Genomic DNA, 23,761 nt, shown 5'->3' on the forward strand with positions numbered 1-23,761 from the left:
CTAGAAGCAAATCTAAAATATTTTAACGCCTATTGTCAGTGAAGTGACAAGAGCAACGCGTGGGTCAGCCCTGCCGGTCCCGGCAGACTGGCCTGTGCTTTGTGACCGGAGCCAGGCGTGTGCTGCACCTTGCCTGCCGCCCTCGCCTTCCAGGGCAGGCTGTTCTGCCACTTGGGACGTGTGCTGCTCTGAGATCCAAAAGGAGACTTGTCTTCCTTCCAATAACAAATTGAGATACTGTGAACAACCCTTAGATGACAAAATGTAGGACCAAACTGCTGATGGAGCTGATAGTTTCTAAAGTCATCCTGTGAGTGAGGACCCAGTCCTGCTCTTGATGCTCCCTAAGGAGTTTTGCATCTCACTTACTTGAAGCAAAAGCTGATACAGCTTCTACTCCCTTGTTTTTCTTTAATAGATGATCTTAAGAAAGTCAGAGCTCTTGATGAGCAAACTTCAATGCAATTCAGCAAATATTGTGTTTTGAAAAAAAGGGCTTTGTCAAATCTGTAAAAAGGACAGTGCAATCAGAGCAGGATTTCTTTTCAATCAGATATTTAACAAAGCATCTAATCTTTGGAAACATATATGGAACCCCATGCAACCATATAATATTTTGGTGCTTTTATAGAACAATTCCAAGCCATGCAAATTTTCTTGCTGAAAGAAAGGAATGTGCTGATAAGATATGAGGGGATTTTGTACACTTTTTCTCTAGCAGGCATCTCTATTTTTTCTGTGTGTATGTGTATAGTATATATACATATACTTAACCAGAAGTTAAGTAGTATTTACGTATTTCAGCTTTGACCTACTTACAACTTTTCATTTAATTAAAAAAAAAAATCTGAAAAAGTTAATAAAATGTTTAGACAAACCTTTCAGTCTTGTGAGCTTAAAGGAATAATCCTCTTTGCATGCCTAATAATGTTGTTGGTGTCTAATGGGATTTCATTTTCACACATGTGGAAGTGTCCTGTGTTATAAATGTTTGACTGCTGGAATAACTTAAAACCTGTGCAGGCGTTTCAGGCAGGAGGAGGGCCTGGGCATGCTGTAGTGCCCTGCTTACTGATAAATCTCTTTGTACGGCTTTAGAGCATCTAGTTTACTAAAGCCTAAATACAAACACAGATGCTGATTGCTGAGTCTTAGGACTCAGTCTGACTTAGTCTGTCAACCATATTTGGCCTTACAGAAGCCAGGAGGTTTTCACAGTTCTGTGTCTAATCTTAAAAATTCAGTTTTATAGAGCAACTTCAGTAGTCATCCATACTGAACAACCAGGCTCATCTGTTCTTTAATTTAAAAAAGATTAATCAGATGTTTCAAGTCTTTGAAAACACTGTATTAAGAGGAGTATTTATTTTCCATCCTAATATTAATAGCAAGTAAGTGACATAAGCTTAATAAGAGTCACTTCATGTTACAAGAATAAATTACCAGGCATTGCAGCAGACACCTTTAGTTACCTGAGTCTTGGGGGTTTGTGTTGGAGTTTTTTAGTGTTCCTTTCCCTTTTGCAGTGGTCCTTTTTACAAAGCTCCACGCCTCTGGTAAGAGTCTCTTGTTTTTATCAGAAGAGCAAACTTTGTGAAAGAAGGACTATAAAGAGAAACCATGTGAGATGGTTGGGGGAGAAAAATTTCATCCATTAAGGGTCAGCCTAAAAGAGCACGACTTAGAGCAGAATATAGCTGGAACTTTTGTAAGACAAGCAGCAACTTTTCATGCTCGGATGGGGATTCTTGGGTTAAATTGCTATCTTTGAGTTCTGAACTTGGAAAGGTATTAAAGTGGAATTAAACCTTTACACAATCCTGCTCTTGTGTCATTCAGGATTTTTTTGGGTTCTGTTTAATTGTACATCACAGCAGGGTTCTGAGTGACTGGTGCTTTAAAGAAATGAAGGGTAGGGTTAAGTCTGCAGCCCACTGCTCCCTGCTAATCCTTCTTGTTCCTTGAAGAAGGATTTACTTTTGCTGCCAGCTTGTGAAAGACTTTCCTCCTCTCGAAGAGATTGTTGTGGCTTTCCTGGGGAGGTGTGGTTGCTATAGCAGGGAGTCACGCCTGGGTATTCTCTCAAACCCTACTGAGAATGGGCCAAAAAAGAGCCAAAGAAGAGTAAAACTGGGGATTAAAAAATGGAACAATGGGAGACAGGAAGATAGGAGTGGGAACAAATGGGAATTACAGCACCAAAAATAATGCAAAGTGACAAAAAGAGGAAATAGAAAAATAATAGCTGACAGTTGGACTGAAAAGACAAACACTACAAAAGAACAATTTATTTTCAACCAGCAAAGAACATAAAAAGGCATCTGGGAAATAAGACACAGCCCGATGTTGAGGACTTCTTTTTGTTCTTACTGTATTGCAAACATACATGCAGCAAGTACACAAAACTGCTCCATGCTTTCCTCTCAGTTCCACCTTTGCCACAATCTGTTTATTTGAAACGAAACCTTCTTTGGTTTTAAACTGTGTGTGTATTTATTTGCTGTTAAATGATGTCTCTAACTGTGTCTGTTCCCAGGGACTAAAAATAGGGTAATTCTGGGCTTTTCAAATTAAATATTGTCATGCATATCAATAGTGGTAGAAAAGATCCAACTTTGCTCAAATTCTATTCTTGAATGCTTTCCAGAGAAACAACTGCCTCCAGTGGGCACTTGGTTTTGCTGCTGCTTGGAGACAAATTCCTTAGCTCATGCCATGGCAATGCCCTGACACCTCCACCTGGCCCTGCCCCGGGCTGTGCCCCCTCCTCGCCCTGCTGCAGCTGACTCCTCACTTGGCTCAGCCAGCTTCTTCCTTTGTCAAAGAGTTTTCCTCTAGCAGTGTAGAAATGTGATATATAATATATATAATAGGTGTAGTATTTTACACCTAACCCCCTTTGCTCTACTGACAGACCACAGCCTAATTTTACAAATATTCAAATATTTCTCTCGGTGAAAGAAGCTGAAATCTTCATTCAGTGTAAAATTTGTCACAATACAAATAGAATTTTAAAAGGAACCAGTACTACATCCAACAGCAAATCTCTCTGAATGCCTTTCCTGCACCCCACTGCTTTATATACAGGGGAGGCAGAGAGATATAATAGATGAAACATTTTGTTTATGAAGTGTCTATGTTTTGTTTTATTTCACATGTTTTTGCAATATAGATAACAGATTACACCACAGAGCTTTCATTGCCTTGTGCTATAAAGATACTATAAAGCCTTTCTGGGTATTAATAATAGATTGTGTTGATGAGTTTGGAGAAGCTGGCAATAGACCCCCCACTGCAAAGACATTAACACCACAGGATTAAGGTATCTTTCCCTTGCAAATCAGTTGCTAAATTGGCTGTGCTGATGAGTTTGGGCACAAGCTCTCCACCAGCATCACTGCAGCAGGCACAGGAAGTGATTTTGTTTTATACTGGCAAATAATGTTTCTTCCTCTCAATGCTCTTAGTTGTGAGAAAAACGTTGTGTAAATTCTTACCCTAAGTCATTCTTGCCAGCCAAGAAATAACTTAGAAATTACATTTGAATTGCTTTGACACTATTATTTTTTTCTGTAAAAGTGAAAACCAGGCCAGTGAATCACAACAGTACAATTTCCCTGCTTATGGGCCCTTTAGGGTGAAATCTCATATAAAAACTGCATTAGAAGATTTTCCCCGTGTTGTTGGTGATGTAAATTCAGTGTGCCATTTAGTGAACAAGAAGGATAAGATGTCTATCAGAGCAGAGCCCCGAGCAGGGCTGTTCCACAGGGCCTCTCCATGGGCCACTTCATCCACTGGATGTTGGCCAGGGCGCAAAGAGAGGAGATGAAGGTGGCTTTAATTTAATTTGTGTAAATATCTGAATAAAAATCCAAAGGAAAAAAAAAAAAGGAGTGCCCGTTCTGTTTTGGTGACCACTGCCCCCAGCTAGGTAGAGCTGTGGCAGAAGCACAAATGCCCCCAGAAATACAATGTTTTTATAGCCCATCAGTGTGATTTGCAGAATGCAAAAAACACAGCAGCAGAAGCCCATTTAGCCTCTTTGAAGCTCATGGACAAAAATAACGGTATCTCACAAATGTTTGCACTGCCTAGAAATACAATTCTAACAAAATCACATATTTTGTTAATTCATTAAGTCTTCTTAATTGCAGCCCTAGCTTTATCAATTCAATTGGTACCCTTAACTTTTATAACAGTTTCTGTTCTACAGAAAAGATTAGGAGAAAATTGCAGCCATAATCTGTACAGTGCAATTGCTGTGCTATAAAGAGGAATGGGAGTAGCTGAGAAGAGCAATTGGATTCCCAAAGGTGGAGCACAATAGAGCAATATCAGTGACTTTGTAAATGAAAAATTGTTTTAATTCCCTTCTAACAGCAATAATTCTATTCTTCATAAATTTTTCCATCAAAGTGTTGCATGGAAAAATGCTATAAAATAGAACAGCATGGCAGTGATGGAAGACAGTTGAACAAAGTGGTCAATTACGGGATGAAAATTAAGCAAAGAGAAGAATTCATTGTGTCACATTCTGCTCAAAGCGAGAAACTGCTCTGCACTTTACATTTTATGTTGCACTTTATGGTTAAGGGAGATGTAACTATTTAGGTCATTCTGGTCCCACTTGAGCAAGTTGCATTAGGCTGTGAGCTTTAAATTCTGTGCTTTTGTGGAAGCATTCCATGTCCATCCCAGAGCTGCTGGTGCCCACATGTCTGAGGAGGGCAGCGGGTGCTGCTGGGCAGAGGGACAGTGGCTGCTGGTGGCTCTGACCGTGCCCCACCAACCTCAGACGAGAGTTATATCATTATTTTAGCCATCAGCTTCTCTTGGCAGGGGCGTACAGCACTCCTCACAGAAATACAGGTAAAATATTTACGTGAGGAAAAAGTCACTCATTACCAAGATAGGTAATATGTGAGTCTAAACCTACATTGTAAAGTGCAGATTTAACACAAGTTTTCACCAGTAGCTGGTGTTCATACTACAGTACCTGTGGCTAGAGGGTTAATAAATATTTTATTCAGTTCTCCCCGAAGAATAAAAAGGTTTCTTTGTTTTAGTTTCTCTCTAAATATTACAGGTTTTTTTCTAGAAACTTTTAAATTTTGCACATTTTATTACTACTTGATGAAAGGAAATTATCTTTCTTATACTGAAGTTTCAGCTATGAAATTGGCTTTAATAAACTATGTAATTATTTTGTCTGCAGGGAAAATATTTTAAATGGATTATTTCTTTTTTAAGGAGGTGGGTGGTTTCAAATAATAAATTTATAATATCCCTGTTCTGCTTTACTGCATTCAGGATCTTTTGTGTATTCTGAATTGAGTGCAACCAAGCAACAGTTTTTGCACTTTATAAGCACCCATGAACTGTAAGACACTACAAAAAATGTTCAAGTCCTGTGCTGGAAAAACCCCATGCATGCTGCTTTTCCAATCCTATGTCATCTAAAGAAAGAATATAAAAATTTATCCCAAAGAGCAAGGTAAAGCTAGCTTTCATTAGTAATTTAATTTCTTCTCTTAATAAGACTCAGTTTTGTGAAAAACATACTATATTTTACTCTAGATCTACCTTGTTTTGTAGCACAGGAGTGTGGAGCAAACTTCCAGCATCAGAGCAGGCCGACAGGGATGTCCCAGCAGAGGGAAAAACGTCACACATAGAGACTGCACCAAAAGTACTTACAAAAGCTGTGACCACTACCCTGCATATTTATTGAATAAAGAAAATCCAGGTATCTGCTCTGGTTGCTGCAACACATAATGTCGGAATAACACAGAAAGGGAAATGACTGAAAGTCTCTGATAGGTAGGAAGCAGCATCTGTCCTCTTGCATACATCAAACACAGCTTAATAACTTCCTATTTACTGCTTCATGGCAGAGGCCCAGTAAATAAACAACCTGACTGAATTAGTCGATTTTTCTACCTTTGTCCTGTATAACAAACCTCTTGAACCACGCTTAATGCAAATGGCAAATTTCACACTGCACACGGACATCTCTCAGCACAGATTAAATTAGTTATAATAAAACAATTAAAATCTATTTGCCCACAGACAGGAGGAAATGAAGGACCTGGCTGAGCCACAGAAAGGTAAAGGGTGGGTTGTCAGGGCACCAGGAGAGTAAACAGCAGAGCCGTGATTCTCAGGAGCAAAGCAGGGTCAAACTTACTGCGAGATAACTGCGCGGGACATAATAAATCAGGGGTCCGTATTGCACTCCAGATGGCTGTGCCATGCAGGAAGGCACAGTGGATCATGTAACTGTGGTTGTTTCTAAGGATTACTGATTCAGCCTGCCTTCACAGGGATATCCTAACAAATAAAATCTTTATGGCCTCTTCCGCTGAACATTTTCATCTACTGGTTAAAGTCAGGACATGTCTTAGCATTTTCATTGCCCCAGTACATATGCAAAATTAATTTAAGTTCACACAGTTTTGGCTGGTAAAGACTTTTTGATTATCTAGTACTGTAAAGTTGCTTCACAGCATTTATTGTAAATACTCTGATGGACAGACAGGCCATTGTTCTGGGCTTTAGCTTGGCTGAGTCCCCCAAGTGTTCCAGGCATAGAGACAAACACACTTAAAAACTCCTAAACCTATTGAGTTGTCTTTCAAAATTGTCCAGGCAACAGAATGTATTTATAAAACTCCACAATCATTGATTCAAAACAAGGTTTTCTTGTTCTGCTTTTCTTCTTTGTCCTCTTTGAACGGTTTTCTCTGGAATGTTTTCGTTGTGCTTAGGAGTTGGAGATTTCCTGCGGCTTCTAATAAAGGCATTTGATTTCCACTCTCCACATACTTTAACACATCCAAGGATTTTGAGGTTTGACATTAGCTTAAGAGAGCTGGAGATAATCAGCCATGGGGGTAAAAAGCCAGAGTTATGCAAATTATTTCTAAAATGTATAGAAAGCAAAAAAAAATATTCCTTTAAATGTGGTTGGTGTGGGACATAGTCTTTGTCTAAGCACAGAATATTTGTGTGCTCCCCTTCAAATTTATGGCTTTGATTGAAACCTGTAAAGGGGTGATCTGTAAAGTATTCCTGCTATCCTACACTTCCCAACAGGTTTATTACCATTCGTTTATAAAATGAACGGTCTAACGAGCAGTGGTTTAGATCACAGCTATCAAAGTCTGGTCATTTGTCAAGATTAGTTTCCTGTTGTGAGATTGCCTTGTGCAAAAAGAGTGCATAACCTTGTGTTCCTCTTGGGAAGCTGAAAAAATACCTATAAACACCCTATAAGATAGGTTTAATGAAAATTTTATAATCTCAGAATTCAACCCAACACGCTGTTCTGTGTGTGTGTATTTGTGTGAATGCAAGTTACAATACAGAGTACCTGTGTACAGGGGAAGGAATTTTCCTAACAGGAGTTAAATTCGGGATATGAAATCCGTGCAGTATTGTCAGGGCAATTTAACGTTTGTTTGAATGAGTTAATCTGTACTGATGACAGTGTAATTCGTTGTAGCTAAAAGGCTGCCTTGGGAAGCGCTGTTGCAAAAACACCATTTTTACAGGAATAGTCGGTTGCCAGTAAATAACAAAAAAGTATTTGCTATTCATGTTAGATATATTCATTTTGAAGAAAAAGAAAAAACACCAACACCCGCTAAGGCAGTAGGACAGCGAAGGTACAGGTCAGGGAAACAGGCTCCACAGGACAAGGAGGTTACCTTCGTGTCCCTTTTTAAGGGAAGGTGCAGGGGATTTATACTTTCCTGCGCTTTTCTTCTTGAAATTATCTGTAAACTGTGCTACATTTGTGTTCTCACTGCCGCTGGACGGTGGCGTACGGTGCGGTTTGCTCGGGAGACAAACGGCGGCAGCCGCAGCCCGTCCTGGAGCGCTCCCGGCGCTGCCCGGCGGCCGCGGCGGCTCCGCTGAGCGCCGCTCCCGGCGCCGGAGCCCTCCCGGGGAAGGCTCCCGGTTCTCCCCGGCCCGGGAGGGAGCTGGGGCCCGGCAGGTCCCTGGAGCCCGAGCGTCCCGCAGCGCAGCCCGCTCTGCGCGGCGGGCGTGGGGCCGGGGCGGCCGGAGCGCCCCCGGCCCGGCCCGGCTCGGCTCGGCTCGGCCGGGCACGGGCAGCTCGGGGCCGGCCCGGCCCGGCTCGGCTCGGCTCGGCTCGGCCGGGCACGGGCAGCTCGGGGCCAGCTCGGGGACGGGAGGCTGCGGGAGATGGGGGGACCGAGCCTTCGCACCAGCTCTGCCCCTCCTGAGGTCTCCAGGTGTGCCCCGTCCTGAGGGCATCCCCTCGGACAGAGAGGCCAGGCTTGGTTAAATGAGTCAAGTGGGTTTAAGCAGTTAAATACAAACAAATATTGTAGTGCACCTTTCTTTCTTTCTTTCTTTCTTTCTTTCTTTCTTTCTTTCTTTCTTTCTTTCTTTCTTTCTTTCTTTCTTTCTTTCTTCCTTTCTTCCTTTCTTCCTTTCTTCCTTTCTTCCTTTCTTCCTTTCTTCCTTTCTTCCTTTCTCTTTCTCTTTCTCTTTCTCTTTCTCTTTCTCTTTCTCTTTCTCTTTCTCTTTCTCTTTCTCTTTCTCTTTCTCTTTCTCTTTCTCTTTCTCTTTCTCTTTCTCTTCTTTCTTTTCTTCTCCCTCTTTTCTTCTCTCTCTTTTCTTCTCTCTATTTTTTTCTCTCTCTTTTCTTCTCTCTCTTTCTCTCCTTTTTTCCTTCTTTCTTTCTTTCTTGTGTTAATCTTTTCAGATATAAAATTGTGTAGAGATAAAAATATTTTCTGCTTAGGAATTTGCTGGCTAAAGCATTGTAAGGAAAACCTTGTGGACAAAGTAAACTGAGGGTATGGAATAAGCCATCCTGTCCGTGGCAGTGCCCAGGATCCTGCGTGGCATCAGTTTCCTGTTGATAAATTTAATTCATTATATATGTGAAAAAGAGCCACTCAGTCCACCTTGCACTGCTGTTACCTCGAGGCTGTGGCCCTGCTCAGGTGTGTGCTGACCAGGCTCCCAGAGCAGTCACTCCTAGGAACACTGGGGAACACCCCAGTTCTGTCTCCCAACCATTTTCTGGATGCCGTGTGCAACCATATTGACATTTGCTTTTCCCTCCTGCCCACCGACTCCAGCCCTTTGCCGAGGGCTTGTACTGCCATTTTCCTGCACTTCTCAGCTCAGACAAAATGGAGGCTCTGGAGGAATGAATAACTACCATAGCCTTAGCCTTCTAAAATCAGAGAGAATTGCCTTTTTTTGTGAAAAATTATAATTTTGATGACAGAAAAAAGTCAGCATACCCCATGCTAAAAGGCAGAATCTAATTTTTTTTCCTGTGAGCGCGCTGGTGCAGTGGTGTTCATTTCCTTGCTGAAATGTAAATGTTCGTGCACCTTGCACTGTGATGTATTGCCATAAATGACACTGAATTTCAAATCACCAGCACACCATGTGACACAGGGATGTAACAGCAATCCGTCTTTATTTGAGGCAGCCCTTTTCTGAAATCTCACTTAGGGAGATTCCCAGTTGCCATTAGGAAAGCAAAATAAAATTAATCTAAATAATTCTAACTTAAACCTAGAACATTAATGATGGATGAAAGATAGGGTTTATAGAGCATTAATAAGAACTAGTCCGGATGCAGTGTGTGTTCTAGGGTCTGTGATTATACTGGTAATTTGACAGATTGCATCACTGCCTATCTCTGCCAAAGGATGTTTCACACCATTTAAAATGCACAGTACTTCCTTCAGAGACAGGTTGTTCTGGAATAACTCAACATCCAAAGAAAAGCTGTTATTTCACTCATCTCTTTATTGATTGCATGTGTACAATCATGTGTGTATGTGCACGTGCTGACTTTGCCTCAGCAAAAGCACAAAGTTTTAATGCTCATTTCTGTGTATGTCAGCCTTCTCAGAGACAGACAATACCAAAAATGGAAAGCCTGTTCAGAATAGGGCTTAAATGCTGAAACCAGAGACCCTGCGTAAAACAAAGCATGAGTTGGTCCTTCTTCTAAAAGGTGAATTGAAATACATTCATGTTTAAGCAATTATCCAACTTTGGGAGCTCCCTTTTGTTTCTCATTTTGAAAAGGAAAAAAAAACCACTGAGATAAGGACAGATCTTAGTGAGCTTTGTCCAGGAAAGGTGATTTAGGGAATCTCAAGACCAAAGGAATTGAGATTTGAAGAAATTGCATGCCTATGCTATTTCCAAGCCTAAGGATGCAAGTGTTGCCATGTTCAGAAGCATGAGCCAGGCTGATGTGTGCAGACATTGCTGGATTTAGACCCACGCAGGGTATGATCTGACGCTCCTCTTGACTCTGCTGCCTCTTGCTTGCAGGCTGTTCGCTGCCAAGTGCAGCGGCTGCATGGAGAAGATCGCGCCGACGGAGTTCGTGATGCGCGCCCTGGAGTGCGTGTACCACCTGAGCTGCTTCTGCTGCTGCGTCTGCGAGCGCCAGCTGAGGAAAGGGGACGAGTTTGTCCTCAAGGAAGGGCAGCTGCTCTGCAAAAGTGATTATGAGAAAGAGAAAGACTTGTTGAGCTCGGTCAGCCCAGACGACTCAGACTCAGGTGAGCTTTTCCCACACCTGCTCTGACTGGAAGAGCTGCATGGGTCTGTAGAGCTTTTGTATAGAAAAGTGCATCATTTTCACATCCACTTCATCTATATGCAAGTGACACCTATGCAAATTTGCAGGCGCAGCTGAAAACATTCCTACTGGCAGCCTGCTTTCCCTAACCTAACTCCCTTCCTTAACCTCCTGCTTAGTAAAAGACAAAATCTTTTTGCTTTCATCAATGTGTTTTTCTGTAGGATCATAAAGCACGAATCAGACTGACTTTAGCTACCCAAGGTCTCACTCAAATGAGGCATCAGTATGCTGTTCTCTGCAGGCATTCTTCCATTCATTTAACATATTTTTTCAGGGGATCTTCTTCACATACAATTTCAGCATTAAACTAGGAAAATGGGCAGAGCAGAAATATGATTTTCAAGAGGAATCTCTCTGCCAATTACAAACAGTACCTTTAAGAAAGATTGCAAGTGCGACACAGAAGTACTGAGGAGAATCTGAAAGTAACTGAGATGTGGGTTTGTGCCATCCTAATTGCACACTTGTTTTCCAGGAAAATATATAAGAAAAATAAACAGTTACCATTCCATTACATGTACAAGTGACATATTTGCCTCTGGTTTATGGGAAAATGTGTTACTCTATTTTAACTGGTAGCAGAAATTCTCCATAATCTCTAATCTGAGAGTCATATTCTCCACATTGCAAAAATTTGTATTTCCACATCAGGAATGCCTCAAGACAAAGGTCTCTGCAGACTTGGCAAGGCTGGGACCAGGGCCATTCTTGGAGCAGTGTTTTAGCTCTTGTCTTGCTGTGTTTGCAGGACCCTGAGTGCTCTGCTCAGTAAATCTCACGTCACAGGATCTGGGCTTTGGTGCCTGAGGCATGTGAGTTTCCTGCTGGGCCGTCAGTGCACCTTGCCCCCACCAGCTCCAGTGACCCCCTGTGCGCCTGCCTCGTGTCCAGCAGAGCCCAGCTCGTGTGAGGCTGTCCCACGCTGGGGCTGCTCCCAGGCAGCTTTCCCCACTGCTCTCCTCACTCACACACCTGTGTGGCAGCCGCATTTGGCATCAGCTTTGAGCAGGGCTCCTCTTCCGGACCAGGCTGGCTTGTGATCTGCAGTGAGGAGCTACCACGGTAGCACAAACCAGTCTTGGTTTCAATTTCATCTCCCTTTGGCACAAAGGGGAGTTTCTTAGTTCTGGAGATGCCTTTTTTTCCTCATTATTCTCTGTTAGTTAAACCCAAACCTGAAAAACAAGCTGACAAATTAAACAAGTTGTTTGTCTCCCATTGTCTAACACAGTGAAAACACTGATCTCCCAGGGGTCTGCATGAGAGCACACAATCTGCAAAGCCCTGGCTGAGAATGTGTCCTGCTTCAATCAAATATTTATCCACTGGACACAAAAGTAACTCTCCAATGAGCAGTATTAATCCTCACAAACCTTTCCTTAGAAATGGCATGCTGGAAAGTTAATAATGTCGTGGTTATTAAAATGACTGAACTTCTCTTTAATCATTAGGCCAAAGATGCTTATTAAAGTAAAAGGTAATTAGACTGCTAGGTGCATAATAATCAGACTCTAAAATGAATTAAAGTCTAATTTGTTGATTCCCCAAATGTAGTCTTTCAGTATATAAAAAATTCAGTGTTTTTCTTCATGTTGAAGTCCCTATAATAAAGTGAGAGTGTTTTCTGAAAGAAAAATCAGTAGTCTGGTCAAATAAAATATGCTGAGTTGAAAAGTTGATTTTCTCAACAAAACGTGTATTTACCCATCAACCTTTGCCACTGTGCCTGAGATTTCCCAGGACAATATATTAACACATGTAATATCACCAGATTGTATGAGTATTCAGAATTTAATTATAGAAAATACAAAGAATCTTTTTGGTCTACACAAGCACATAGATACTTGTATGCATTTACTGAAAAAGAGAAGTTTGTGCTTGTACATGCAGACACATTTCAATGCACAGAGGAAGATTACTGATGTTTTCTGTGGGAAGTGAAATGAAATGACACAGATTATATTTAATATTGTCACTGGAGCTTCAGAACATTCAAAACAGTATTCAGTAACTGGAATCTGTACTATGTTTAGCTATACAGGCTTCAAGATACTTGTGTGATACTTGCTTTATGCTCTTTTGCTGCCGTAGCAGTGCAGGCAGCAGTACCTGTCTGCAGGTAATGCTTCAGGAGAAGCTGGAGTTCAGCTGTGCAGGTAAAGGTGTTTATCTGGTGCTGAGATCAGGGCAGGTGAGCACATGGGACCAAGAGTTGCTATAAAGGTACAAAGTGTCTCTGTGCCCAGTTCCTGGAAATACTGAAGCATTTTCTGAGTTTCCATCTCCTGATCAGTCCCATGTCCTCAATTAAAAATTGAAAACATTTTTATGCTTTTGTGGCACTTGATTTAGGCAGAGCACACAGATCTAAGATAGTCTCTTCCTGCCCACAGCTGCTTTAGGTATTCAAATAACCATGGGACAATAGTTGAACCCGTTGACTGAAGAGCAGTTCTCAAACATCCTGTTTTCTTGGTGGAACAAGTGCAATTATATATCCTTTTTTCACCAGTCAAAAGTGATGATGAAGATGGAGATGTTAAGCCCACTAAAGGCCAAGTAACCCAAGGAAAAGGAAGCGATGATGGGAAGGACCCAAGAAGACCTAAACGACCAAGGACAATACTTACCACACAGCAGAGACGGGCATTCAAAGCATCCTTTGAAGTGTCTTCTAAGCCCTGCAGAAAGGTGGGTGCTTCACCAGGGACAAGTCAGCCCTGACACCAGGCCACAGTTGCAGACAGCCCTGCCCCTTCCTGGGGCAACAGCAGTTCTCCTGGGGTGAAAGCAGAGCGCTCTTTTTTCAGAAGTCTTTTATGGGTAAAATTTAGTGTCATTTTCCTCAGCTCAGACTTGTTGTTCAGTAGTTACAGAACTGGTAGCACCATCAGGGGCAGAACTTGACAACACTATGCAAAAATATGATGAATTTAAAAAAGTAATTACATACATGCAGTTTGTTTTAAGTACAAATATTCCTCCTAACAAAACTGATTAGTGGTTTTTTGGGTTTTGGGGTTTTTTTGTTGGTTTTTTTTTGTTTTGTTTTGTTTTGTTTTGTTTGTTTTGTTTTTTGTTTTGTTTTGGTTTTTTTTAACTTACAAAAAATTGCATCATTAAGCACTTCCTCCTGCAGGTCAGAGAAACATTGGCAGCTGAAACAGGGCTCAGCGTGCGAGTCGTCCAAGTCTGGTTTCAAAACCAAAGAGCAAAGGTAGGCTGTTTGTCGCATTCTCAAAAGTCAAATGCAGGAGCTCTTGCCCTGGATGCAGCTCACGCTGCAGAAGTCCCACAGCTGAGCTCTGTGTGTTCTGCCTGCTCTGCTCTCTACATCCACACTAGAAAGGCAGCTTCCAAACACAGACATTAAATTCCTATGCTCAAAGCAACTCAGGGTTGGGAGTAAATTTTGCATGCAAATCTGAACTGGAAACTGAAATGTTTAAGCTTAGAATTGAAACTGAACCCACAGCATTTGTGTCCATAAGTATAAATGGTCTGTGTTTACTGATGTTTGCAGGGAGTTTTGTAAGGAAAGAGAATTGTTGCATCTGGAGCTTCAAGATTGTTCTGTTCTTCTACTTTTTTCAGATGAAAAAGCTAGCACGGAGGCACCAACAGCAGCAGGAGCAACAGAACTCGCAGCGACTAGGACAAGGTAGGGGATTTGTGAAAAAGCAAAGTGAGAGAGAAAGAATCTGCAGTTGTCTAGAAGTGCCATTCCCACATGACACTTTAGTACAGCGATCCAGGTTTGTGGGTGGTGTGTGCCATCAGCACTGGAAGGACACAAAGGTGTGCCAGAGTGCCCACGCCAGGTTACCCCGAGTTCTCCTGGTGGGATCAGACCTCAGAGGTGCTCCTGCAGAAGCTGTTACCTCATTCCTTGTAGAAATGTGCCACATGGAGAGGTCCGCACTGGAGGAAATCTCCAGAGCTTTGCCCCAGACAGATCCTTCAGTTTGTTCTCTTCTGCAGTAAGGAGCACAGTGCTCAGCTGGGAATCTGCACAGGCATCAGCATTACTGCCCCAGCCAAGGCTTGGAGAGCCCCTCCTGTGCCCCCACAGGTGTCTGGACCATGGGGCACTGGGACTTGCTCTGCTTCTCTGTGGGTACTCTTGAGTATCTCCAGCTCCCAAGACCTTGCAGCCTCAAATCCTCGACTTCACCCAGAGCAGAAAAACCGGGACCAGTTAGAGAATAACTGGGCTCTATCAGACAGAGTACACAGACTTTGGGAGGATAGGGTCCAGGACCTAGGAGCTCCAGAAATTATGTAGAAATTACAAGTCTCCCAGCTTATTGCTCAGGGCTCTACGCTCGGACAAAATTTGGAAAGTTTCTCTGACTGACAGGATACCCCTGACTGCATTTGCTAGGGTTCCTTGCTGGCACTGATTCTGCCCTGTTCCCCAGCAGTAACTGTTCCTCCTCTTTGCTTTGCAGAAGTAATGTCCAACCGAATGGAAGGGATGATGACATCTTACACACCACTTGCACCACCACAGCAGCAGATTGTAGCAATGGAGCAAAGCAGTTATGGCACAGACCCATTTCAGCAGGGTCTTACCCCTCCTCAAATGCCAGGCGACCACATGAACCCCTATGGTAAGGCATGCCTCATTCTGCCACATCCCAAGTAGCTGGGTCTGTGTGCTGGATCACACACCACAGGGGCAGCAGCTTGAATATTTAGACTATTTAGAATATTTTTTTCTGGGATTTGTACCAGGGAATTTGTACCAGTCAGGTTCATGTGTGTATTTTCTTGTACACATAGTGGGGTAGAACAGAGCTCATCTCAAGCTCTGGACACGTTTCTGAACTATTGCACAATATAATTCTGATAAATGATAAGCACTTCTCCAAGGTCCAGTTTTTAAACCACTGTCCAAGACACTGAAAAATAAACAGTACCAAATTCTAGCTCCTTCACAAATTTTTCCTTTTTTCTTAGAAGCTTTGAGGAAAAAGTGCCTTCAATAAAGAGAAGTAATCTATTCATTACAAAATGAATAAGCAGCCCTGTAAGACCACTCAGATTGGATGCGTGGATTTGTTAAAGAACAGTTCTTGAGCTACTAAGAGATGGGTTACCACAGGACATTTCTCCTGCATAGCTTTATTCTCTGTCCCAAATCAAGATGACGGTTTTCTTTCACGATTGCTTGACCCCACATCAAACGCATTACAAGCACTAAATGCACAATTATTGGTTCTGGACAATTGCAGTGTGGCATTTAAAAAGCATGTCAGAGGATTTTTCAGACTGTGATTCTCGGCCTTGCGGTAGCCCACAAGGGCCTGTTTCAGACTCTTTTCTGCTGACCAGGAGCACTTCACTGTAGAGGCTCACAGGCGCATCACTGTCCCAGCACAGCGTGCACAGGCCAACAGGAAATCTGCTCTGGGTCTGTGTCCTTACTTTTGCCACTGAGACAAGTCCATGGTGCACACCAGGAAGTTTGGGAGGTCCTGTAAGGAGCCGAGGACATATGAAGTGCCCTCGAGCATTAGGTGGCTTGTGATTTTGTTGGTTTGCTTGGCTTTCTGAGTTAAAACTCCTTCCTTGGGAAGTAGATTCTGTGCTCCAAAAGGGGTGCAGGGGTTGGCACAAAGCCCTTTTGAATGAGAGTGTGAGGAAAAAGAACCAGACTAACACTTTCGCAGAGCCCCCAGGACGTGAGCTAGAGCTTTTTCTGGTACCTTCAGTGCTGGAGTAAGCTGAAATCTTAGTTGCTAAGGGAAATCAAGGGTGCTGTTCCAGACCAGCTGTAAAAGAGTGGAATTTTTTGAAAGGAGAGCATGTTTACAACTGTAGCTCACTTGAGGCCAGGGGAACTACGTCTCTTCCTGTGTCCTGTCACACTGGTAGAACTTTTGCCTAGTGTGAATGTGAAGCCCAGTATGATTGTGGCTCTTAGACCGTGCTTCCCTGTCACGTGCACCCTGGTTCCACCTTTCTTGACAGTCCTGGTGCTTCCATGAGTGCCAGAGCCCATGGAGAAGCTGGGGACCTGCTCTTCCCCAGCATCATTGGCTCCTGCTGTCAGCCAAGGCTCTGCTTTGTGCTGCTGAGTGAAATTGAAACCTGGCAGGTTTGGGCGCATGGCTGCCGGCTGACCCCTGTGGGTTGGTTTCAAGCCCTCCTCGTGGCAGGTGAGCCCCTCAGAGCCGAGGCTGGCTCAGGTGTGAGCACAGGAGGTTCCTGTTGTGCAGCGCGCAGCACGCGAGCATCCGCGTGTGCTGCGTCCTCCGCCGGCTGCGCAGCACCCAGCCTAACGTGTGCGTTTCATTTGCAGGAAACGACTCCATTTTTCATGATATCGACAGTGATACCTCTTTAACTAGCTTGAGCGACTGTTTTCTTGCCTCTTCTGAAGTTAACTCCATGCAGGCTAGAGTAGGAAATCCCATTGACAGGCTGTACTCTATGCAGAGCTCCTATTTCGCCTCATGAAAATAAAGAAAACTAACAGCCGGCGTGTGTTTAGCCAGTGACTTTTCCAGTGCAGACTCTACAGCCATATGTTGCCCAGCTCTTCCTTCACAGTGACTCTGCTGCCTCTGGACTGCAAAGAGCATTTTTTTAGGAAGACTGTCTCCGTTTGCATATATGTGTATGTATGTATATATATTTTAATCCCTACATACATACATACATATATAGAGAGACAAAACACATCCACCCGTCCCATACCCTTGATTCCCAGCTGGCGCCAGACCACAAGACAAGCACGGAAGGAACAGAAGAACCTGCTCATCCTCAGCCTTTGATCTGGTTTGGTTTGAGCTCATCATCTTAAAAGAAATGGATTTTGTGGAAAGCTAGACCTTTTCCTCCTCTCTCTTCTCCTTTCTTTTGGATGTCTAAACTTTTTTTTTTAGCCACTGATACTGACATCAGTCAACCATATGACAAATAAATCAAAAAAACTGGAGATTCCTCCTTTTCTTACTGCATGATTCATACTATGTTGTGGATAAATTGCCATTTGAACTGTGAGAAGTTAATGTAAATGTGACGTTCAACATTTGTTTCCTTTCTACACTTTTTCTACATAACCTAGATCTGCTCATTAGTTTATAGCCCTTATGGATATGATACTGAGGAAACTGGTTAACAGTATTTGTGGAGAAAGTGATTTCAAAGTAAGAAAGGTCTATGGCCCTGGAGAGGAGATGCATGTTAGGGGCAGAGGCATTTAGGTTAGTATTGATCTTAAATAATTAAAACTAAAGGTGCTTACAAGACAGATATACTTAATTTTTTCTAAAGTGTGAGATTAAAATATTTACATTTGTTTGTAAGTATTGCAGTGCCAAATTTCAAGTCTAGACCATGATTGGCAAAGAAGTGTTTTTCATTCTGTTCTGTTTATTTGTTTTGCATGAGGCATAAATGTGCTGTTCTCTATTGTCCATCTGGAATAATTAAGCACTCCTTTAGTTACCTTGCCTCAGCAAGAATCAAGGATACACAGTTCTAGCCTGAAACACCAGAAGTCCTGAAATGTGCACCAGCCAGGAACAGGAAACTATGAAAGAAATTACAATGGGAAGTTCAGGTATGTTGAGCTGAAATTCTACCATGGTTTGCAAATCTCCCCGTGCCAGGACCCATGGCTGTGGTGCCAGCTGAGTGATCGGTGCCAGGACAGGGGGCGGCCCAGCTGAAGTCTGTCTCTGAGGCTGAAGTTTAAGCATATGTCATATAGGTTTTTGTAGGGCAGAAAATATCATAATAATAATAGTATAGCTATAAATATTGCCTGGTGATAATTATAATGTGGAGAAGCAGACAAGTACAGTCACGGCTCTCAGTAGAGAAAACTTCATGGGGAATATTTGCCAGGGTAATATCAGTAATTATAGGGTGTGTTCAAAATAGAGCTCATGGGGAAAGATTGGCAGGATAGGCACTTTCTTAAATAAATACCTTTAATATATTGACCATAATAGCTGAAAAACAAGTCCAAAGCTTTTGTTAATCTAACTTCCTCCAGGCTGAGGACTAGTACCAGGCCAGCATCTCAGTGTCCCTGTGGCATCCTCTGTGGGAGCGTGGGTGTCCCAGGGAGGGGAGGCCAGAGCAGGAGCCCTGTGGCCTCAGCACCCGGGAGGGAGCAGCCCCCGCCGCAGAGTGCTGCTGGAGACAGGCACGGGTGGCAAGGGCAGGAGCACGAGTCCAAGGGAAAGAGGCCACTTTCCCCCAGCATGGGGGGACTGAGCGTGGTGGAGGCTTCTTGAGAAAGAAAGCCAAGTTTGGTCTGCAGCATAAGTGCGTAGGTTCTCACTCTGGAGATGACGAGAGCACCGTGGATGAGGCTCTGTGTGTGTCTGTGTGTCTGTGTGCGTGTGTGTGTGTCTGTGTGTGTCTGTCTGTGTGTCTGTCTGTGTCTGTGTGTGTGTCTGTGTGTGTGTCTGTCTGTGTCTGTGTGTGTGTCTGTCTGTGTGTGTGTCTGTGTGTGTGTCTGTCTGTGTCTGTGTGTCTGTGCATGTTTGTGTGTCTGTGTTTGTGTCTGTGTGTGTGTGTGTCTGTGTCTGTGTGTGTGTTCATGTGTCTGTGTGTGTCTGCATGTGTGTTTGTGTGTCTGTGCCTCTGTGTGTACATGTGTTTGTATGTCTCTGTGTGTGTGCGTGTCTGAGCGTGTGTGTGTGTCTGTCCATGTGTCTGTGTGTCTCGCTGTGTGTCTCTGTGTGTTTGTGTGTGTGTGCCTGTGTACATGTGTATGTCTCTGTGTATGTGTCCATGTGTCTGTGGGCATGTCTCTGTGTCCATGTGTGTGTCTGTGTCCGTGTGTCTGTGTATGTCCATGTCTGTATCCGTGTGTGTGTCCGTGTGTCCGTGCGTGTCCATGTGTGTCTGTATGTCCGTGTGTCCGTGTGTGTGTCCATGTGTCCCCGAGCGTGTGCCCGTCGTGCAGGGGGGTAGGGCTCAGTCCAAGGACCTCCCTCCCACTGTCTGGGGTTCACAGCCCCCGTGTGCTGCACACAGCCTTGGTCAGGAAAGGGGCTGGTGGCTCTGTGAGGGCTCCAGGGGACATCCCTGTCCCTGTCCCTGTCCCTGTCCCCGTCCCTGTCCCTGTCCCTGTCCCCGTCCCTGTCCCCGTCCCCATCCCTGACTGCTGCCATCCCCAGGACGGCGTGTCTCTCGTGTCCACACGCTTTGCCTGGTGACCATTCCCTGCTCTCTGGCAAGGATGTGGTTTCAACTGCGCATTGTGAGCCCCTGGATATATTTTGAAATTAGAAGGATTTTTTCTTACCCATCCTGTTCAAGTACTTTTCCCTTTCCTTGTGTATCAAAATAACAATTTCCTTTCTTTCTGCATGATAGCAAACATCGATAAAGAACTCAGGTGATCCTCACTGCTTGCAGGCAGAAGCAAGCAGGTTTCATATGGCACATGTAAACATGTCATTTGTCACCACCGATCTCAATGGATTCATCGTTTCCCTCTTCTCCCCTCTGCTGTGCTACTTTACAGTCATAGAAAAGCCTCTCAGATGCACCAGTTTGTAGACTCCTCACACAAGCACAGCCTTGCGTCATATCTCATTACTGGCAGGATCAAAATGGCATTTTTGGTGTTTACAGGGACTTATGTGAGAACTATAACATGACCTACAGTTTGGAGAACTGCCTTGTCCCAACTCTACCTCTGCATCTGGGATGGATGTTGAAAAATAATCCATCTCCAAGGAAAAAATCAGACATCCCATTTTATAGCTGAAGTATAATTCTTTGCTGAGTTTTTGGATGTTCGCCACCTTTTTTTTTCATGCTTGTACATACTATCTCCTCTCCCTTGGTGTGTCGTATGATGATGCCTTAGCTGTTTGTTGCCCATGTTCTGCCACCTTTGAAGCCACATACACGCACACATTCAGGCCCTTGGCATGTGTAACACTTCCCATGCCATTTTGGGCTGCTGCTGGTGCAGGAAAGGAATGCATAGGCAAGGATTTCCAGTGGGCCTGCAATAGCTGGCAAAGGCCAAAGTTCATTAAAGCAAAATAAATGTCACTTTCTTTTTGTGGAATAAATTATCCTACTGGAGTGTGATCATTGTGGTTTTAACCTGGGACCTTGCAGTAAAGGATTATACAGCAACCTCTGACCTCTTTGATTTCTGCTTTACTCTTCTGTTGTCAAGGGAATGTCCCTGATCAGGTGAAAGTAAAATGTTTAATGGGCCATATCACAGTAATATCTTACATTGAGTCAAACTAATAAACTCTTGCCAAAAATTCTTAGCATCTGGCACATTGACGGAAACCACAAACAATGATTGCACATATGGGAGCTTAAAGGCTAGAGGTCATGACAGCAGTTTATTACATGCACCTTACAGTGATCATTTTCCCTAGGAAATTAGCCCCTCTCTAACAGAAATGCATAAGTGAGCTCTTCACGGTGTTTCCATCATGTTGTTTTGGCTAGTCAAGGAATAAGTGTGCAGCTAAAGTGGTGACAAGATGCAATTAAGTAAAAGATGATTGATTAGGTTTCAGTGCGCTTAATAATGTATAAAAAAGATGATTGTGAGGTCAGAATGAATATGCTGGGTGTGAGCTCGGAGGTCCTTCTTGTGCAGCTGCAGGTCTGTGATGGTGGCAGAGTTCCCAACAGCCCTGAACAGCCACTGAGCTGCCTGGTGCTGGGTCCCAGCTGGGCTCTGGGATGGGCAGCAGCACCTTCCCTTGGCGTGGCTGGCTGCTGATCCAGAGCCTCCTTATCACTGCACTGTGGGGCAACCCCTGGGGCTGGTGGAGGACATCTCACAGGCACAATATTGGAGACAATTATGTTGCTGTAAATAAATGGTGGTGGTTACACTCACTTACTTACACTGAAACATCATCCTGGGTATTTTGATCTCCTTTTCTTTAAACTCTGTCAGCAAAAACATCCAGACCACTTGGCCCAGTCGCAGCTAACCATGCCTGAGATGTGGCTCATGTTAGTCGCACAGCAGCTGCTGAGTGGATTTTTCAAATCCACCCTGCAGAACTCAGATGATCATTGTCAGGTCCTTTGAAGGGTCATTGCTCAGCCACCATGTCATGTGTGCACCATGTCATGGGGAAGGTCCTTCTTGCCAGCAAACCTTCCAGAGATGATGTGAACCCACTTCCCTGTTCCTAACTGTGCTCAGGACTCCCTTCCAGTTCCCTTAGGGGTCAGAGGTACATCCCAAGGCACTGCCCCAGGTACTCCAGTGAACCCAGCTCTGGGATGCTGCTGGGATGCTGCAAGCTGGGGTTTACAAGAGCACCTCTGTGAACTGTGTCATAAGAACTCTGGTTCTCTTTGAAAGTCACTAGAAATGAGCAGCAGAATCGTGAGGAAGGGAAGGATTCTCACAAGCTGGAGCTGTGTCACAGCAGTGAAAGGACAGAGGCAGCTGAAGCACCACACGGCTGTGGGAGCTGGAGGCACAGCACCCAGAGTCTCAGTGCTTTGGGTGGTGCCTCACACAGCCCTGCCCCACTCACCAGTCTGACCAGTCTGACCAGCAGCTGCTCCCCAGCATGCAGGTCCCTCCACAGCCCCTTCTGTGGCCTGGGGCACGGGGCAGCCCCAAGGCCAGGACTACAGGCACCCGTGCTCCTTGCTTAGGGACATGCTTGGGCATTTGCTTGCCTGAAGTCTGTTGGCTTTGGTGGGTTTCAACACGGTCCTGCTTCTCTGAGGCCGATCTGACTGCGCTGATGGCTGCTTCCCTCCTGCTGGCTGCAGCCTGGATCACCTTGGCTCGGGGCACTCTGGTTCTGTTCAGCAGCAGCTGTGAAGGGGCTGCCAGATACTTTGCATTGGGAACTCTGTTTTTAGGTGAACACCCTATTTTTTAGCTGTGTATGGCTGTATTACTTGTATATTTATATATTCTGTATTTATGTTATCGAAATGTAGTATTTTGTAGCTGTCTGTTACAATTTGTTTAACTTGTAAAAAATATGACTGTGCTCTCTCATATTTAACCAGCTCCTTTCACTGTAGATTTGCTGCTCCTTTCCCTCTGTGTCGGAAACAAACCACCATAATGTATGTAGATTGGATTTTTTTTTAATTTAATTATTTGTCATTATTAAATTATTTATTAGTGTTTTTAATTTTCATTTCACTTCAATTTTTTTCCTGCCACCATTGCTGGCAGCTAAGATCCATGTTTCTCATACATCATGTTCCTTCCCATGTGCATGTGCACACATACACACACACACACACACACACACACACACACACACACACACACACAGTATAAACAAAAACAGAAAAAGAAAAATAAGAGAGAGATTACACTTCAGTATATTTGTAAATAAAAGCAACCTGTAAACTAAGCAGGACTTTCTCTCAGTGTGCAGTTCTTTCTTTGCTTTTGCAGACTGAGAGTGTGTTCTCTGTGTCCTGGGGCTGGCAGCAGTGCTCTCACAGGGACAGGGACAGCCGGGCACTGCCTCGAAGGTTTCAGTGCAGTGGAGCTGGAGCCCAGGCTGCCTGGCGGAGGGACACAGCCAGGGCGAAGGCAGAGGCTCTTCTTGCACTGGTTTTTGGCCTCGGAAGGTTGAGAGCTGTTCTGTAGGGATGGCAACAGACTGTTACACATCCTGGCTGGCCAGACACAGGGAGCCAGCCCAAGCCCAGCGCAGCAGAGGAGCTGCTCCGTGGAGATTTCAGAGACCCAGTGTGATCTTACCTGTGCAAATGGCATGCAAGGGCAGCCTCATGCTAAAGCAGACAAAGTGTGTAAGTATTAGCAATGGATTATAACGTATCCATCTAGTAATGGAAAAGTCAAGACTAATATAAAATTATAGATACTTGCTGGTGTCTCTTGGACCACATAAACATAAACATGGAACCTCAGCTGAGGTTTTGTCTGGTCATATCTGATTGCTTACTAGTATTCCCTAGGTCCAGAAACACACAATTTCTTTTCTATGCCTCGGACATCAAATCACAATTTCTATTTTTTAATAAAAAAATCAAAGCATGCAGTTTTACAGATAACCTATCACTAAAATGGTACAGCCCCATTTCCCACTTGAGCACATTGCTGTAGCTCTTGTGCAGCAAGGTGGGTTCCTCTGC

The 23,761-nt window shown here is 43.8% G+C and overlaps 1 protein-coding gene across 1 annotated transcript in view; it reads left to right on the forward strand.

Annotated features, from left to right (window-relative positions):
- The window catches only part of LMX1B (LIM homeobox transcription factor 1 beta), an 84,525-nt gene extending 67,403 nt beyond the window's left edge, over nt 1-17,122 (forward strand). The window contains exons 3-8 of the mRNA XM_021543808.2: nt 10,342-10,574; nt 13,170-13,348; nt 13,797-13,874; nt 14,252-14,318; nt 15,109-15,270; nt 16,965-17,122. Of these exons, the coding sequence (XP_021399483.1) occupies nt 10,342-10,574; nt 13,170-13,348; nt 13,797-13,874; nt 14,252-14,318; nt 15,109-15,270; nt 16,965-17,122 (877 nt within the window). The remainder of the gene's footprint in view (nt 1-10,341; nt 10,575-13,169; nt 13,349-13,796; nt 13,875-14,251; nt 14,319-15,108; nt 15,271-16,964) is intronic.
- The last annotated feature ends 6,639 nt before the right edge of the window (nt 17,123-23,761 follow it).

Source organism: Lonchura striata, chromosome 22, assembly GCF_046129695.1.
Source record: "Lonchura striata isolate bLonStr1 chromosome 22, bLonStr1.mat, whole genome shotgun sequence".
NCBI classification, from domain to species: domain Eukaryota; kingdom Metazoa; phylum Chordata; class Aves; order Passeriformes; family Estrildidae; genus Lonchura; species Lonchura striata.